Here is a 16930-nt window from a genome sequence, read left to right as displayed (position 1 = left end):
GAGGGGCACTTCCAAGGGTTCTTAGATCTGTACCCTTTAAGCACTTAATATTCACCCCACCCTCAGCCCCACAACACCAATCAATCAATGGTATTTATTGAGTACGTGCCATGTGCAGAGCACTATACTAAGCGCTTGGGAGAGCACAATACAACCGAGTTGGTAAACATTTCCTGCCCATAACGAGATTACAGTCTAGAGGGCAAGGCAGACATTAAAGTAAATTATGGATAGGTACATAAGTGGTACGGTCATCAAGCTGGAGGCAAAATGCAAACACAGTATCCATGTTTTAAGCTTGTGGGCAGAGAACAAATCTACCAACCCTGTTGTTTTGTACTCTCCCAAGTGCTTAGCACAGTGGTCTGCATATAGTAAGTGCTCATTAAATACTATTGATTGATTGACCACTGGCCATAATTTGGGTGGCAGGTCAGCAGTGAGAATTTGTGACCATCCCCATCCCCACCCCTCGCACCCTTCCCCCTCCCTCCCCACCCTCAACAGCTGATGCCAAGTGTGGCCTCTGGAACCCCCGCTCCGTTTTAAGTAAGATCCCTTTCATCCTGGACCTTTTCCTTTCCAGTTCTCTACTCCTCCTCGCCCTAACTGAAACATGGCTGTCGCCGGACGACACGGTCTCTTCTGCTGCTCTCTGCAGTGCAGGCCTCTTCTTCTCCCACTCCCCCAGACTCACCGGAAAAGGAGGAGGTGTCGGTTTCCTTCTCGCCCCCCAATGTCGCTTTCGCACTATCCCTCCTCCCCCTTCCCTTTCCTTCCCTTCCTTTGAAGCCCACATTATTCGCCTCTACCACCCCCTCCAGATTCTTGTAGCCGTCATCTACCGCCCTCCGGGCCCCACTTCCAACTTCTTTAATGACTTTGACCCCTTCCTCACATTCCTTCTCTCCTTCTCCATGCCCACTCTGATCCTCGGAGACTTCAATATCCACATGGATATCCCTAACGACTCCTCTGCCGCCCGCCTTCTATCTCTCCTTGACGCTGCCAACCTCTTCCTCCACCCCACCTCACCCACTCACCAACTTGGTCATACCCTCGACCTCATCATCTCCTACCGCTGCACTGTGTCCACCCTCACCAACTCTGTGATCCCTCTCTCTGATCATAATCTTCTCACCTGCCTCCTCACTCACACTCCTTTCCCCTGTAAATCAGTTTTACTCCCTCACAGAGATCTCCGCTCTCTGGACCCCACCCATCTTTCGGAGCGCCTCACACCCCACCTCGCCGCCCTCTCCTCTCTACCCAGTCTTGATGATCAGATTACTGCTCTCAACTCTACCCTTTCTACTCAGCTAGACTCGCTCGCTCCCCTTTCCCTTCGCCGCTCTCGCACCACTAACCCACAGCCCTGGATCACTGCCACTGTCCGCCTCCTTCGCTCTTATGCTCGAGCTGCTGAACGCTGCTGGCGAAAGTCTAAACACCATGCCAACCTCGTTCACTTCAAGTTTATCCTTTCCTGCCTTAACTCAGCCCTCTCTTCTGCCAAACAAAACTATTTCTCCTCCCTTATTGACACCCATGCCCATCACCCCCGCCAGCTCTTCCGTACATTCAACTCCCTTCTCAGGCCCCCGGTTCCTCCCCCTCCTCCTTCCCTCACCCCCAACGATCTGGCCTCCTACTTCATTAACAAAATTAAATCCATCAGGTCCGACCTCCCCAAAGTCTCTTCCCCCCTTTCTCCAACCCCCCGGCTCTCAACACTCTCTGCTACTCTCCCATCCTTCCCAGCAGTATCCTCAGAGGAACTCTCCTCCCTCCTCTCAAGTGCTACTCCAGCCACCTGTGCTTCTGACCCCATTCCCTCTCATCTTATGAAATCTCTCGCTCCATCCCTTCTCCCCTCCTTAACTTCCATCTTCAACCGCTCACTCTCCACTGGTTCCTTCCCCTCTGCCTTCAAACATGCCCATGTCTCTCCCATCCTAAAAAAACCCTCTCTTGACCCCACCTCACCTTCTAGTTATCGTCCCATATCCCTCCTACCATTCCTTTCCAAACTCCTTGAACGAGTTGTCTACACGCGCTGCCTAGAATTCCTCAACAACAACTCTCTCCTCGACCCCCTCCAGTCTGGCTTCCATCCCCTTCATTCCACGGAAACTGCGCTCTCAAAGGTCACCAATGACCTCCTGCTTGCCAAATCCAACGGCTCATACTCTGTCCTAATCCTCCTCGACCTCTCAGCTGCCTTTGACACTGTGGACCACCCCCTTCTCCTCAACAAGTTATCTGACCTTGGCTTCACTGACTCTGTCCTCTCCTGGCTCTCCTCTTATCTCTCCGGTCGTTCTTTCTCAGTCTCTTTTGCAGGCTCCTCCTCCCCCTCCCATCCTCTTACTGTGGGGGTTCCCCAAGGTTCAGTGCTTGGTCCCCTTCTGTTCTCAATCTACACTCACTCCCTTGGTGACCTCATTCGCTCCCACGGCTTCAACTATCATCTCTACGCTGATGACACCCAGATCTACATCTCTGCCCCTGCTCTCTCCCCCTCCCTCCAGGCTCGCATCTCCTCCTGCCTTCAGGACATCTCCATCTGGATGTCCGCCCGCCACCTAAAGCTCAACATGTCGAAGACTGAGCTCCTTGTCTTCCCTCCCAAACCTTGTCCTCTCCCTAACTTTCCCATCTCTGTTGACGGCACTACCATCCTTCCCGTCTCACAAGCCCGCAACCTCGGTGTCATCCTCGACTCCGCTCTCTCATTCACCCCTCACATCCAAGCCGTCACCAAAACCTGCCGGTCTCAGCTCCGCAACATTGCCAAGATCCGCCCTTTCCTCTCCATCCAAACTGCTACCCTGCTCATTCAAGCTCTCATCCTATCCCGTCTGGACTACTGCACTAGCCTTCTCTCTGATCTCCCATCCTCGTGTCTCTCTCCACTTCAATCCATACTTCATGCTGCTGCCCGGATTATCTTTGTCCAGAAACGCTCTGGACATATTACTCCCCTCCTCAAAAACCTCCAATGGCTACCGATCAATCTGCGCATCAGGCAGAAACTCCTCACCCTGGGCTTCAAGGCTCTCCATCACCTCGCCCCCTCCTACCTCACCTCCCTTCTCTCCTTCTACTGCCCAGCCCGCACCCTCCGCTCCTCCACCACTAATCTCCTCACTGTACCTCGCTCTCGCCTGTCCCGCCATCGACCCCCGGCCCACGTCATCCCCCGGGCCTGGAATGCCCTCCCTCTGCCCATCCGCCAAGCTAGCCCTCTTACTCCCTTCAAGGCCCTGCTGAGAGCTCACCTCCTCCAGGAGGCCTTCCCAGACTGAGCCCCTTCTTTCCTCTCCCCTCGTCCCCCTCTCCATCCCCCCGTCTTACCTCCTTCCCTTCCCCACAGCACCTGTATATATGTATATATGGTTGTACATATTTATTACTCTATTTATTTATTTATTTATTTATTTTACTTGTACATTTCTATCCTACTTATTTTATTTTGTTGGTATGTTTGGTTCTGTTCTCTGTCTCCCCCTTTTAGACTGTGAGCCCACTGTTGGGTAGGGACTGTCTCTATGTGATGCCAATTTGTACTTCCCAAGCGCTTAGTACAGTGCTCTGCACATAGTAAGCGCTCAATAAATACGATTGATTGATTGATTGATAAAGCTGAAATGTATAAGGAAGCGCATCAGTGCAGCAAGAAACTATCGTTACACGCATATCATATGGAAAGATGTCAAGCTTTTCAGTCACACTTGCATGCATGATTAAGATTTCATCATCATTATTGTCATTTTGAAAAATGGAGATGCAGCTGTATATCCCCCTTAAAGATCAAAAATTACTAATCTGCAAAAGAAGATCCATGGCAGAATAGTATCTAAAATTCCACTCAGGTGTGTTGGTGTCACTTTACTCTCAAGAAATAAGGACATAATAATAATTATGGTATTTGAGTGCTAACTGTATGCTACACACTGTTCTAAGTGCTGGGGTAGATACAAACTAATCAGGTTGGACACAGTCCCTGGTTCCACATGGGGCCCACAGTTTTAATCCCCCATTTTACAGATTAGGTAACTGAGGCACAGAGAAATTGAGAAATGCTGCTACTGGTTCTGATCAGAAGTTCCACCCAGCTCAGTATTCTGCCTTTCACAGTGGCTTGGTGGAAACATAGTTTCCCCTTGACATCCATCTGCATGTTAGGAACGTGTCACCTAACATCTCTCACTTTTCCCATCTTCATCCCTGACATTCTCTCATAATCAATGATAAATTTCTTTTCCACGAATTTACCCCAAGTCCCTCTTCAGCCTTCTGATACTTTTTTCCATGGTAATGAATTCCATCGCTTGCCACTCATTGAGGGAGAAAATGTTTCCTTTTGTTTGTTTCCAACCTGCCACCTTCAAGCTTTAATTGGTGAAATAAATGAAAATTGAACGATCTGTGTGGTAAAGGAGCTGTTGTGTTTATTTTCTCACTTTTTAGTTAGAAAGCTTTTAAGAAAGTAGCCTTGCTATTAGGAGAGTATTGTATTCATTGTTTTGGCAAAGTCTTTTGAAGTTATGCTTACTAATAATCCTTCATCTACCTCTGTGAGGTACATCAAAAATGCTTTGCCAAACTGGGGCCCAGAAAGGACCTTGCTAGGTTAAGCAACAAATTAGTAATCTGATCAAATTAAACAAACAACTTTCCTTTATCCATGCTAAATGGGGGAAGAAATGACAGGGCTAATTCGAAGCAATGAATTATGCAGTGTAGGAGAGGCAATTTGAGCTCCAATTAGGTAGGAAGAGGAGGGAGTTCAAGACTGTCTGGGCAAGGAAGGAAGTTAACCCTAAGTCAGGGGTGCCTGGGAGTAGCCACTGTTGTGAACTGGGCAGGTGGTGCAAATTTGGAAATTGGCCACAGATAATCCCCAAAGTGAATTTTTCACTCACAGATCTTCGAGATTTGGCTGTGTCCAACATCTACCCTTAAAATTCCCTATCACTGAGTAGTTTTGCAGCTTTAAAATTTCCATATTGATTTTACAATTTCCACATGTACAGTAGGTTCCAGCGTGTCTTTATTCTGTTGTGGTTGGTCATATGTTTTTCCCTCTTACATTTCAGTGAGCGGTTTCTAGTAAGACTCAACAAGAATGGAGCGCCCAGGAACCCAGAGAAGATTGAACGGATGTGTGCTCTTTTTACAGTATGTGAGAATTTTCTTTCACTCCGTTACTATTGACTGAGCCATCTCTATAGTCACAAAGATGGGTCTATGTATATTGTCACCCTGGAAACAAACACCAATTATTTCTTCCCCACATGCTGAAGAAAATAGAACTAGTTGTGTGTTACTGACAGATTGAAATGAAATGTTTGCCAAAGAAAATTGAAATCAGCAGCAAGTTTATAATTGAATTTTTGTGATTAAAGAAACACTAAGTACCTTTTTATTGATTTATATTCTTCATAATCCATTGCACCTAATAGACTTAAAAATGGGGAAGAATAGCTTTCCCTGAGTGTGTTTTTAACTGCAGGGACTGGAAGTTAATCTGAGTGTGTGATTCTTTTATGCAAAAACATAAAAATGCATATATCTTTCTATCCAAAGTAATAGAAATAGGTTTTCTTAGCAAACTCATAGGGTGAGCAGAAGAAAATGCCACACCAGCAGCAATTTTTGTACATCTTTTTGCTTTTTCACTGTTTCACCGACCCCCCCAAAGGAATAGATTCTACATAAATAGTGGTAAAAATCGATATCATAATTGAATGTTTCTTCTATTGATTTTAAAATGATTCTTTTAGAATATACAAATATCTCTCGCCAGTTTATAATCATTTTAGCTAGCTCACAAAACCGAAGAAAGTGTAGCTGTTCGTACTGTAGTCCAAAAAGGCTGATTAAGTATAAAATGTCCAAAGCATAATGTATCCGATTCATTGTTCTTCAAGCAGGTAAAATTAGTAAGTGCAAAATTAAGGCTTGTTTCTGCATTGACTATGCACTTTGCTGGGCACCCCTTAAGCACCCCAGCAGCATTTATGTCCATATCCTTATACTCTACTATTTCCCTATCTGTAATTTATTTTAATGCCTGTTTCCCCCCGAAAGACTGTAAGCTCCTTGTGGGCAGGGATCATGTCTACCTATTCTGTGGTATTGTGCTCTCCCAAGCACTTAGTACAAGTGGTCTGTACATAGCAAGCATTCAATACCATTGATTGTTAGAAATGCTAATACTTAATACTCAGAGCTTCATTTTTGTTAAAGATACTGAGCCTGTTTGAGTGGAATGCCCCAGAATCTTGAAGGATCCATGAAAGGGATTTCTGGGAAGGATTTGATAGTATATTTGATTTTGTTTTTCCTTGATAGCTCAGGAAAAGGAGCTGGGAAAAGTGCCCAAGACTGGCCCAGACAAAAAAGAAATCCAATACTCTTTCTTGGAAGGCCTCCAGAGCAGTGATCTTCCCCCACTCAAAGGTTGATCTAATTGTTGGGGATTCAGATAGGACAGGACCAGAAGGTCTTGGTTGGCCTTGGATTATAGCCAATATGGCAGTCTCTTGGAGGCCAGATGGTTCTGGTATAATCCAAGACCTTGACTTTACTGCAGGAAAGGCCTGGAAATCAGTATTGTCATGAACCCTTGGAACCCCCTTGACCCTGCCCCAGTTCTTAAGTGGGCCCAGATCCATTCCAGTCACTGGGGCTGGGCTGAATTCCCTGGACTCCTTTGTGGTGCTATTTCTTGGCATTTAATGCTTGACAGTGTTTTTTAAACTGAGCCAGTTGACACCTGCCCCAAATGAGTTTTGTGTTCATTTCACCAAAGGACCAAGTCTTTCAGCTGAGTAAACTAATTTCTAGGTGCAGATTAGTCACTGGGTTTGTCTGAGACATTGAAACTATAATTTTCTAAATATGTGTACTGGTAGCCTAAAACAATTTATAGAATCAGCTTCCACAAGTAGATCCAATTGTAGATTATCCCAAGCAATTTTTTAAGCATTCACCTCCCCCACCTCCAACCTTCTCACATACTACTGCATCCACAGTATTCCACAGTTGCTCTCTCCAGGCCCCATTGACCCGAATAGGCCCAGGGCCATCTCCCTTTACAGTCTAGTTGGGGCCCAAGACCTCTCCACCCCCACCCCAACAATCAATCAATCATTGAGCACTTACTCTGTACAGAGCACAGTTTTAAACACTTGGAGAGTACAAGAGACTACATACACATAATCCCTGCTCTCAAGGATCTTACAGTTTAGTGGGGGAGACAGACATTAAAATAAATTACAGGTAGCGGAAGCAACCTAGTATTAAGATATGTTCCTAAATGCTGTATGTGTTCTTTTGTATTATCCACAAAACTTCTCTTTCCCATTAGCAAAGCAAAATGCAGATTTGAGGTAATTACCTAAATAACTCAGGTCAGATTAAGTGGCTATTGAGAAAAAGGATAGGTTTGGGGGCTGAATATTATTGGTTATCGCCATTGAGCAAATTCATTGGATAATCACTTAGCTTTTTTTGCTTTACACCCAAAGAGTAGCTGTGGTGACTCTGCCTCTGGGATTTTCTGAACCAAAATCCCCCAAAATTCTCCCTGAGCCTCTGCCAAGGTTATTCTTTCAATCGTATTTATTGAGTGCTTACTGTGTGCAGAGCACTGTACTAAGGTTATCTTCAGCCTGCACCAGCTCTGGCTTTCTGCACCCTAAATTTGAAGGAGTTTTGGTCATCTTGAAATTGTCAACCTTTGACTCCCCTTTGGGGAATGTTTCTCAGTCAGGCATTACTTGGTAAACTCTGCCACCGTCTCAGGTCGACAGTAAATGGTTGGGATTCCAGACCTGCCTTATGACTGGGAAGGTAGCTGCTTTCTGTGCCTGCTCTTGATACTGTCACTCAAATATGGATGTGGGTATGTAGAATATGACACACAGTATTTCATTTTGTATAGGAAGAGATTAAAAAGCATTTTACTAAAGCTCAAGATAAATTCAAGTATTAGGCAAAATCACTGAAGGCAATCAGCATTTAACAAGCTTACATGGGATAATAAGACAGAATTAGTATTAAGTCAGAAGAGCATGAAATAAAATCCAGTTACAAAGAGCATTCCTCCCCTCCCCCTAGACTTTCCCTCTACTAGGGTGCTCTAGGTGCCCGTCCTGCCTCCTACTTAGACCATGAGCCCCAGGTGACACAGGAACTGAGTCCAACCTGATTAACTTGTATCTACCCCAGTACTTAGAAGAGTACTTGACACATATCATTGTGGGCAGGGAATGTGTCTGTTTATTGTTATATTGTACTCGCCCAAGCACTCAGTACAGTGCTCTGCACCATAAGTGCTCAGTAAATGTGACTGACTACTTAAAAATACAAGAATAATAATAATAAATACCATAATAATAATAATACAGTCCTTAAAGATTTCAACATTTTTTTAACCAGTCCAGGATTGTCACAGGTCCTTTTCTCCTCTTATATGTTCACTATCTAATACCCAGACGCAACCTACCTTCACACAACCCACACCAACAGGGGACATATACTTATCCAGTCTGATCCTCAGCTCTGTTGCAGGTAGCCAATGGTCGGGTCAAGTACACGAAGGGAATTGTAGGTCTCAAGGGTGGGTTAAGGAGGGGGGCTGCTTACGTACCCACTGACCTGTTCTTTCTGGTAACAATCAGTCAATGGTATTTATTAAGCAGTTACTGTGGGCAGTGCACTGTACCAAGCTCTTGGGATAGTACAATACAACAGAGTCGGCAGGCACGATCCCTGCCAATAAAGAGCTTACAGTTTAGAGGGGGAGACAGACATTAAAGTAAATTACGGATTTGGACATAAGTGCCGTGGGGTTGAAGATGGGGGAGAATATCAAGTGCTTTAAGGGTTCAGACCCAAATGCATAGGTGATGTAGAAGGGAGAAGGAGTAGGAGAGATGAGGGTTTAGTCAGGGAAGGCCTCTTGGAGGAGATGTGATTTTAACAAGACTTTGAAGGATTTGGTGATAGATCCAACATGCGGGTTGAATGAGAGACGAATTGAGGGTAATGTCAAGGTTACAGGCTTGAGGCAGGGAGGACAGTGGTGTTGTCTAGAGGGAAAGACATGGAGAGGGCAAGGTCTGAGTGGGAAGATAAGAAGTTCTGTTTTGGACACTCTAAGTTTGAGGTGTCTGTGGGCATCCAAGTAGAGATGTCCCGAAGGGGGGAGCCTATCTACCATCTCTGTTAAATCATATCTCCCAAGCATTTAGTACAGTGCTCTTAATGCAGTAAGTTCTCAATAAATACCATTGATCGATTGAGGAAATGTGAAACTGCAGAGGAGGAGAGCAGTCAGGGCTGGAGAGAGAGAGAAATTCGGGGATCATACACATAGAGATGGTAGTTGAAGCTGTGGGAGCCATGAGCCCCTCCATCCTTCCCTCAGGGCTGAGGCAAGATGGGGCAGACAATGGAGGGGAGGGAGAAGGGGAGAGAAAAAAGGAGCAGAAGAGCCTCAGGATAGACAGTGGTGCAGCCCTGCCATGGTTCACCTCAGGCACTGCAGCGGTGACCAGATTTCACAGTGGAACTTTACCCACACACAACCCATTCCCACTTCCTCACATTATGTAGCCTACCTTTTCCTCCTTTGTGCATGTCCCTATATTTGGGGTGGATCGGGGTTGGATTGATTCAGGGGCTAACCTAGGCTTCAGCTCAAGGTCTCAGGTTTAGGTGGGTATCTTGACTGACTCCCAAAATCGTGACACCCCCCCCCCCCCCCGACCTTTCCAACAGAGCTTGGGGCATTATGAAGATGGTGGGTTGGTTTTGGTTTTTTTTTTTTGTGTGTGTGTTTTAATGATATTCATTAATGGTATGTGCTAAGCATTGTTCTAAGCATTGGGGTCTATACAATTAAATGTACGTGCTTACTTTGTGCAGGCAACTGAACTATGCGCATTGAAGAGTACAATATAAAAGACTTGGTAGACACGTTCCCTGCCCACAAGGAGCTTACAGTCTAGAGTCGGACACTGTCCTTGGCCCACCTGGGGCTCAGAGTCTAAGCAGGAGGGAGAACAGGTTTTGAATCCCCATTTTACACTTGAGGAAACTGAGGCACAGAGAAGTTGTCCAAGGTCACCCAGCGGGCAAGTGGAGGAGACAGGTTAAGAACTCAGATCCTCTGACTCCCAGGCCCAGGCTCTTTCCATTAGGCCACTTTGCTTCCCAAACAGCCAAAAACTGCCACCGTAAGGCAGCCCATGTAAGTGGGTCTGCCTCTGAAAGGGGATGCTAGCCTTTAAATTGCTGGAAATAAGTAGCTTGAGAGAGGATCCTGCTTGTTACCAGGCAGGGAGGAGTTTTTTTGTGGGGGCGGGGGGGGGTTGTTTTGTTGCTTTTTTTTTTTAATAGGACTTGTTAAGCACTTACTCTGTTCCAGGCACTGTTCTAAGTGCTGGGGTAGATACAAGCTAATCAGGTTGGACACAGTCCTTGTCCCCCATGATGGTCTCAGTCTTAATCCCCATTCTACAGATGAGGTAACTGAGGCCCAGAAAAGTGAAATGACTTGTCCAAGGTCATGCAGCAGACAAGTGGCAGAACTGCAATTAGAACCCAGGTCCTCTGACTCCCAGGCCCGTGCTCTATCAACTAGGCCATGCTGCTTCTCCTGGAGTTCACTCCAGGAGGCCCCTGGGCAAGTCCTTCAAAATCTGCCTCCTCCTCTTCCTTCCTCCTCCTCAATGATCCCATCCATAGTGAATAATGATTAACAGAAATAGGTGCTGGTCGGGGCACACCCTTTCCTGTCCCCTAACTATTCATCTCAGTGCCTCCAGGGGGAATCTGGTTGATTTCATGGTTGGGGGAGATCATTAAGTAGATAGTGATTAGACAGGGCAAAAGTGGTTTTAGTGTCTGAGGCAGTTTGGGAATTAGGGGAAATGGACAGGCAGAAATCTTGGCAGAGCAGCAGGATGTGTTTACTCATCAGGGTACCACCACCACAGCCAAACTGCATCAGACTCGGTTATCAGAAGAGGAAGCCACAGGGCAAAGCGTGGAGAGGGAGTGGAGAGGACAGGCAAGGAAAGGTCACCCAGCCTGGCTCCTTTCCACCTCTGTGGTAACTTGAGCTGGTGGCACTGTAATGATGTCATCATGCAGTACTATGCATAAATGTCATTTGCGAGGAAGATGACAATTGGGGTGGGGGGGGTCCCTTCTACTAGACTGTCCAATTCCATGTCTGAGCCTTAATACGCCCTGGAATGGGGGAATGCCTGTCAAAGTTTGTGCCAATGCATGTCTGTATTTCTGGGAGGGGTGTATCAGTGAATGAGTCTGTGAGTCAGTGTTTCTTTGTGCTTTTGATTTTCACAGGTTTTTTGTGTGTCTGTAGCTACTTGTGTATAGCCATGGCTAAATGGATAGGCCTGCCTGGGGCTGCTTATTTGTGTGTCTGTGCCGGTATACCTTTCCCTGTTTGTGACTGTACCCATGTATATCTGTGTGTGTGTGTGTGTGTGTGTGTGTTACTGTACATGTCTGTGTTTATGCCTATAGTATTCTGCACTGTTTTTATAGCACTGAACACCTGCCCTAATTCATTTTTAAAAATAATAATAATGGTATTTGTTAGGTGCTTACTATATACCAGGCACTGTTCTAAGCACTGAGGTAGATACAAGATAATCGGGTTGGGCACAATCCCTGTCCCACATAGGGCTCATGGTCTTAATCTCCATTTTACAGATGAGGGAACTGAGGCACAGAGAAGCTAAGTGACTTGCCCAAGATCACACAGCAGATAAGTGGCAGAGCTAGGATTAGAACCCAGGTCCTTCCGACTCCCAGGCCTGTGCTGTATCCACTAGGCCATGCTGCTTCTCTATCTGCTTTTTGCTGCTTTTAACTGGATAAGAGCAAAACTCTTCGGACAGTTTTAAAAGCAGCTTTGATTACTCTAGACATTTTGATCTGCTTAGGTAACTGCAGTTTTAGGAAGCTGTAAACTCCTTGGGGGGGTGGGGGTGGGGGGCCATGTTTACCAACTCTATTGTACTGTACTCTCCCAAATGGCACTCAATAAATGCCATTGGTTGATAAGCTCCGTTGGACAAACAGGATGTTGAGCAACTGTAGGGGAAGTGTAGGTCAGGTTTTCTTTAATTTTTTATTGTCTATACCACCATCTTCAAACCTGCTGATTTAGCTATAAATAGCATTTGTTTGGGCTCTTAATATTCGACCTGAATCATAAAAGGCAAAGTCCCATTTGCTCACCCGTGTTTTCATTTCATATTTTACACTTTTGTTATTTCTGTAAAGGTCAAAGGAAAATTACCATAGCCTATCTATTTGAAGTGAAAAACATGTTTCCCCAGTCTTTAAACTGCCCCCCAAATGTTGGGAAACTCAGAGACTAATGAAGCCAAAACTTAGTGAAAAATAGTATTAGTATTTTTCATTTGAGCTCAGCATTTTAAGAGATAAAAGGAGAGTATCCAAAAAGGAAAAAAAAAGTTTAAAGACTAGGAAGATAAGGACTGGGAGCTTAAAAGTTGCAGTATTTGGAATCCCTTATATTAAGCTAGGCAAACTGCACAGTTGAGTTTATTTTAAGGCATCCAACTAGATTATTCCTGCTCAGTCTCACTTTCAAGTCTAAGATCCTATCTACTGGTAAATGGTGTTTCTCACTGCAGTTGAACAGAGTAAGTCTTGAGACCTTTTACTTGAGCTTTTAGCGGGCAAACTGGCTTATGGAATTACTTTTTCAAGCATTCCTTCTAAACAGTAAGCTCCTGGTGGGCAGGGGACGTGTCTGCCAACTCTGTTGTACTCTTCCAAGATCTTAGTACAGTGCTGTACACATAGTAAGCACTCATTAAACGCGATTGATTGACTGACTTACTCTTATTTCATCAGTAATCCTGTTAACAGTAGTTACCCACAGGTCCCGGCAGTTCTGCCCTCCCCTCGTTAAATAATAATAATAATATTGTGGTATTTAAGCTCTTGCTATGTGGCAGGCACTGTACTAAGCGCTGGGGTGGATACAAGCAAATCGGATTGGACACAGTCCCTGCCCCTCATGGGGCTCACAGTCTTAATCCCCATTTTACAGATGAAGTAACTGAGGCACAGAGAAGTGAAGTGACTTGTCCAAGGTCACACAGCAGACAAGTGGTGGAACCAGAATTAGAACCCAGGTCTTTCTGGTTAAAGACCTCCAACCTGCCCAGATGCTGGGGCTCTACTGAAGCCACTTATCTTAATGGTGGGTTTTGGGGAAGGTGTGAAAGCCTGAGGTCTGTGGTCAGATTGACATCCAGACAGTGGGGTTCCTTGAGACACCAGAAATGTTATTTTGAATGCTTAGGAAATCTTTTAGCCAGCCTCTCCCTACTAGTTGGGCTCCCTCCCTCCTTAGCATCGTGAACAAGAGAGTGGAGACAAGGGTCCTACTCTAGTGGACTATCCCAAGCATTTAGTACAGTGCTGTGCACGCAGTAAGCACTCAGTAAATACCATTGATTGATCTGGGGGTTCTCCAGTTTGTTTCTGCTCCCTTAGAGGAAGCAGCATGGCCTAGTGGATAGAGCACAGGCCTGGGCATCAGAAGGATCTGGGTTCTAATCCCAGCTCTGTCACATGTCTGCTGTGTGACCTTGGGCAAGTTACTTCTCAGCAGCGTGGCTTAGTGGAAAGAGCACGGGCTTGGGCGTCAGAGGTCATGGGTTCAAATCTTGGCTCCGCCAATTGTCAGCTGTGTGACTTTGGGCAAGTCACTTAACTTCTCTGTGCCTCAGTTACCTCATCTGTAAAATGGGGATGAAGACTGTGAGCCCCACATGGGACAACCTGATACCTTGTATCTACCCCAGCGCTTAGAAGAGTGCTTGGCGAATAGTGCTTACAAATACCAACATTATTATTATTATTACTGGTTTGGAGAAGAGAAAGTTGAGGGATGCTTTCAATTACACCAAATATTATTATACAGAGATTGATGACCAGCTGTTCTCCATATCCACTGAGAACAATCCAAAAGGGAATGGGCTTAACTTGCAACTGGCAAAATTGAAGTTAGACATCAGGAAGAGGCCAATTCAACAATAGAGCAGGGTAAGGAGGGAGCTTGTGGAACCGTATTTGGAGGGAGATTCCCATCTGTTTTGAATTTCAGGTATTGTTCTGTTCCGAAGTAGACCTCAACAAGATGACTTCTGGAAGTCCCTTTCAGCTTTGATTTTTATGAGCTTGGCTGAGACAATGCAAAACTGCACAACAAAATCTGATATGGAATAAAACTGAGCATTCATTACCTTCTCTCCTCTTGTTATTTGTTGTCCAGATAATAAAAAAGTACCATTTGAAAGAATTCATTATGAAGAGTATTGGGATGTCATCATAGTCCAGAAAATTACATTGAGCCTAAACAATGGCTCCATTTTTTTTAATGGGAAGATGAAATAAGTAGAAAGAAAAGCCAATGTATATCCCTTTCAGGCCATCTTAACTGCTTTTTACATACACTTTTTGTGTTTTTGGTTTCCTTTTCAGGATTGTTTGTTTGGAGGTTTGGGTTTTCTTGTTGGTTTTTTGCGCATGACTCCCTGTTTGTCATTCAAGAGACTTGCTCATTTCCAACCAATTGAAGAAATTCCAAAACTTTTTTAATTGCCTAGTATGTCTTTTATTGGAATTAAAAGTTATCAAATACCTTGCACATATTTTCTTTAAAGCATGTAATGTTCACATGATTTTTTTAAAAATGTGCTTTAACATAATATTTTTTTCTGTCATGTAAATTGGATTTTAAAATTTATTGCCTTAGCCCTCTATGTTTTGCTAGCAATTTGGATTGGATGTGATCTATTCTGTCATTGTATCTGAAAGCTGGATCTCTATTAAAGGCAAAAAGGGACATTTCCAGAAAAAAAATTCTACCATGCTGATTGGCTTTTACGTTTAAAATTTCCAAAGTGAGCATTATTAAGATGTAATTAGAGAACCAGCCATTTAAATGCTGAACGCAGAGAAAATTTGTTAATGTCGACAAGCCTGGCATATTATGTTGCTCCCAGTATGCTTTTTCTCTCAACCAGAATTAAGCTTTTCAACCAACCAACCAATCAGTAGTATTTATTAAGCCCTTATTGGATAAAGAATACTGTACTGAACACTTGGAAAAGTGCAGTAGAATTAACAGACATGATCCCTTTCCTCTAGAAACTTCTAATGTATAGAGGAAGACAGACACTAAAATCATTTTCAGGTAGGAAGAAGGAAGTGAGGGCTATATACTTGAGTTAGTGCTTAAGTGGTGAGGTTTGTAAGATATAATAATAATAATTGTGGTATTTAAGCGCTTACTTACTATGTGCTAAGCACTATACTAAACCCTGGGGTAGATACGAGATAATCAGGCCCCATATGGGGCTCACAGTCTAAGGAGAACAGGCATTAAATCTTCATTTTGCAGATGATGAAACTGAGACACAGAGAAGTGAAGTGACTTGCCCAAGCCGACAAGTGGAGGAACTGAGATTAGAAGATATGCACATAAGTGTTATGGGAGATTGAGTAGACTTCTTTTAATGGTATTTGTTATGCGCTTACTATCTGCCAGACATTGTACTAAGCACTGGGCAGATAGCTCACAGCTGGTTCTCCTCATCTCTCTGGCCATTCATTCTCAGTCTCCTTCGCAGGGCCCTCCTCCCCCTCCCATCCCCTAACTGTAGGGGTCCCTCAAGGTTCAGTTCTCAGTCCCCTTCTATTCTCCATCTACACTCACTCCCTTGGAGAACGCATTCGCTCCCATGGCTCCACCTATCATCTCTATGCAGGTGACACCCAAATCTGTATCTCCTCCCCTGTTCTCGCTCCCTCCCTCCAGGCTCTCATCTCCTCTGGCCTTCAGGACATCTGTACCTGGTTGTCCTCCCGCTACTTAAAACTCAGCATGTCCAAGACAGAGCTCCTTATCTTCCCTCCCAAACCCTGTCCTCTCCCTAACTTTCCCGTCACTGTGGATGGCGCAGCCATCTCCCCGTCTCACAAGCCTGCAACCTTGGTGTCATCCTTGACTCTGCTCTCTCATTCACCCCACATATCCAATCCATCACCAAATCCTGCTGGTCTTACCTTCACAACATCTCCAAGATCCGCCCTTTCTTCTCCATCCAAACCGCTACCACCTTAGTACAATCACTCATCTTATCCCCACTGGATTACTGCATCAGCCTCCTTTCTGACTTCCCAACCTCCTGCCTCTCCTCAGTTCAGTCCGTATTTCACTCTGCTGCCCAGGTTATCTTACTACAGAAACGTTCAGGGCAGGTCACCCACCTCCTCAAAAATCTTCAGTGGTTGCCTATCAACCTCCATATCAAACAAAAACTTCTCACTATAGACTTCAAAGCTCTTCAAAACTTTGATCCTTCTTACCTCACCTCCCTTCTCTCCTACATCCCAGCCCGCACACTCTGCTTCTCTGGTGTCACAGTCCTTCTCACTGTGCCTTCGATCTCGCCTGTCTCGCCACCAACCCCTGGCCCATGTCCTACCTCTGGCCTGGAGCACCCTCCCTCCTCAGATCTGCCTAACAATCACTCTTCCCCGCCCCCTTCAAAGCCCTACTGAAGGCACACCTCCTCCAAGAGGCCTTCCCAGACTAAGCCCCCTTTTCCTCAGCTCCCCCTCCCTTCCATGTCACCTCAACTTGCTCCCTTTGCTCTTCCCCCCTTTCCCCATGCCACAGCACTTATGTATGTATGTATATATCTACAATTCTGTTTATATTGATGCCTGTTTACTTGTTTTGATATCTGTCTCCCCCCTCTAAACTGTAAGCCCCTTGTGGGCAGGGATTGTCTCTATTGCTGAATTGTTCTTTCCAAGCGCTTAGTACAGT

General features: G+C 45.1%; 1 protein-coding gene across 5 annotated transcripts in view; it reads left to right on the top strand.

Annotated features, from left to right (window-relative positions):
• The window catches only part of DOCK3 (dedicator of cytokinesis 3), a 477519-nt gene that overhangs the window by 285363 nt on the left and 175226 nt on the right, over positions 1 to 16930 (top strand). For all 5 annotated transcript variants that reach the window (XM_038770866.1, XM_038770865.1, XM_038770864.1 and 2 more), the window contains exon 10: positions 5103 to 5184. In XM_038770866.1, the coding sequence (XP_038626794.1) occupies positions 5103 to 5184 (82 nt within the window). The remainder of the gene's footprint in view (positions 1 to 5102; positions 5185 to 16930) is intronic.

This window comes from Tachyglossus aculeatus, chromosome X2 (genome assembly GCF_015852505.1).
Source record: "Tachyglossus aculeatus isolate mTacAcu1 chromosome X2, mTacAcu1.pri, whole genome shotgun sequence".
NCBI lineage: Eukaryota > Metazoa > Chordata > Mammalia > Monotremata > Tachyglossidae > Tachyglossus > Tachyglossus aculeatus.
Note: the sequence above shows the minus strand (reverse complement) of the source record. Positions and strands in the feature narration are given on the sequence as shown.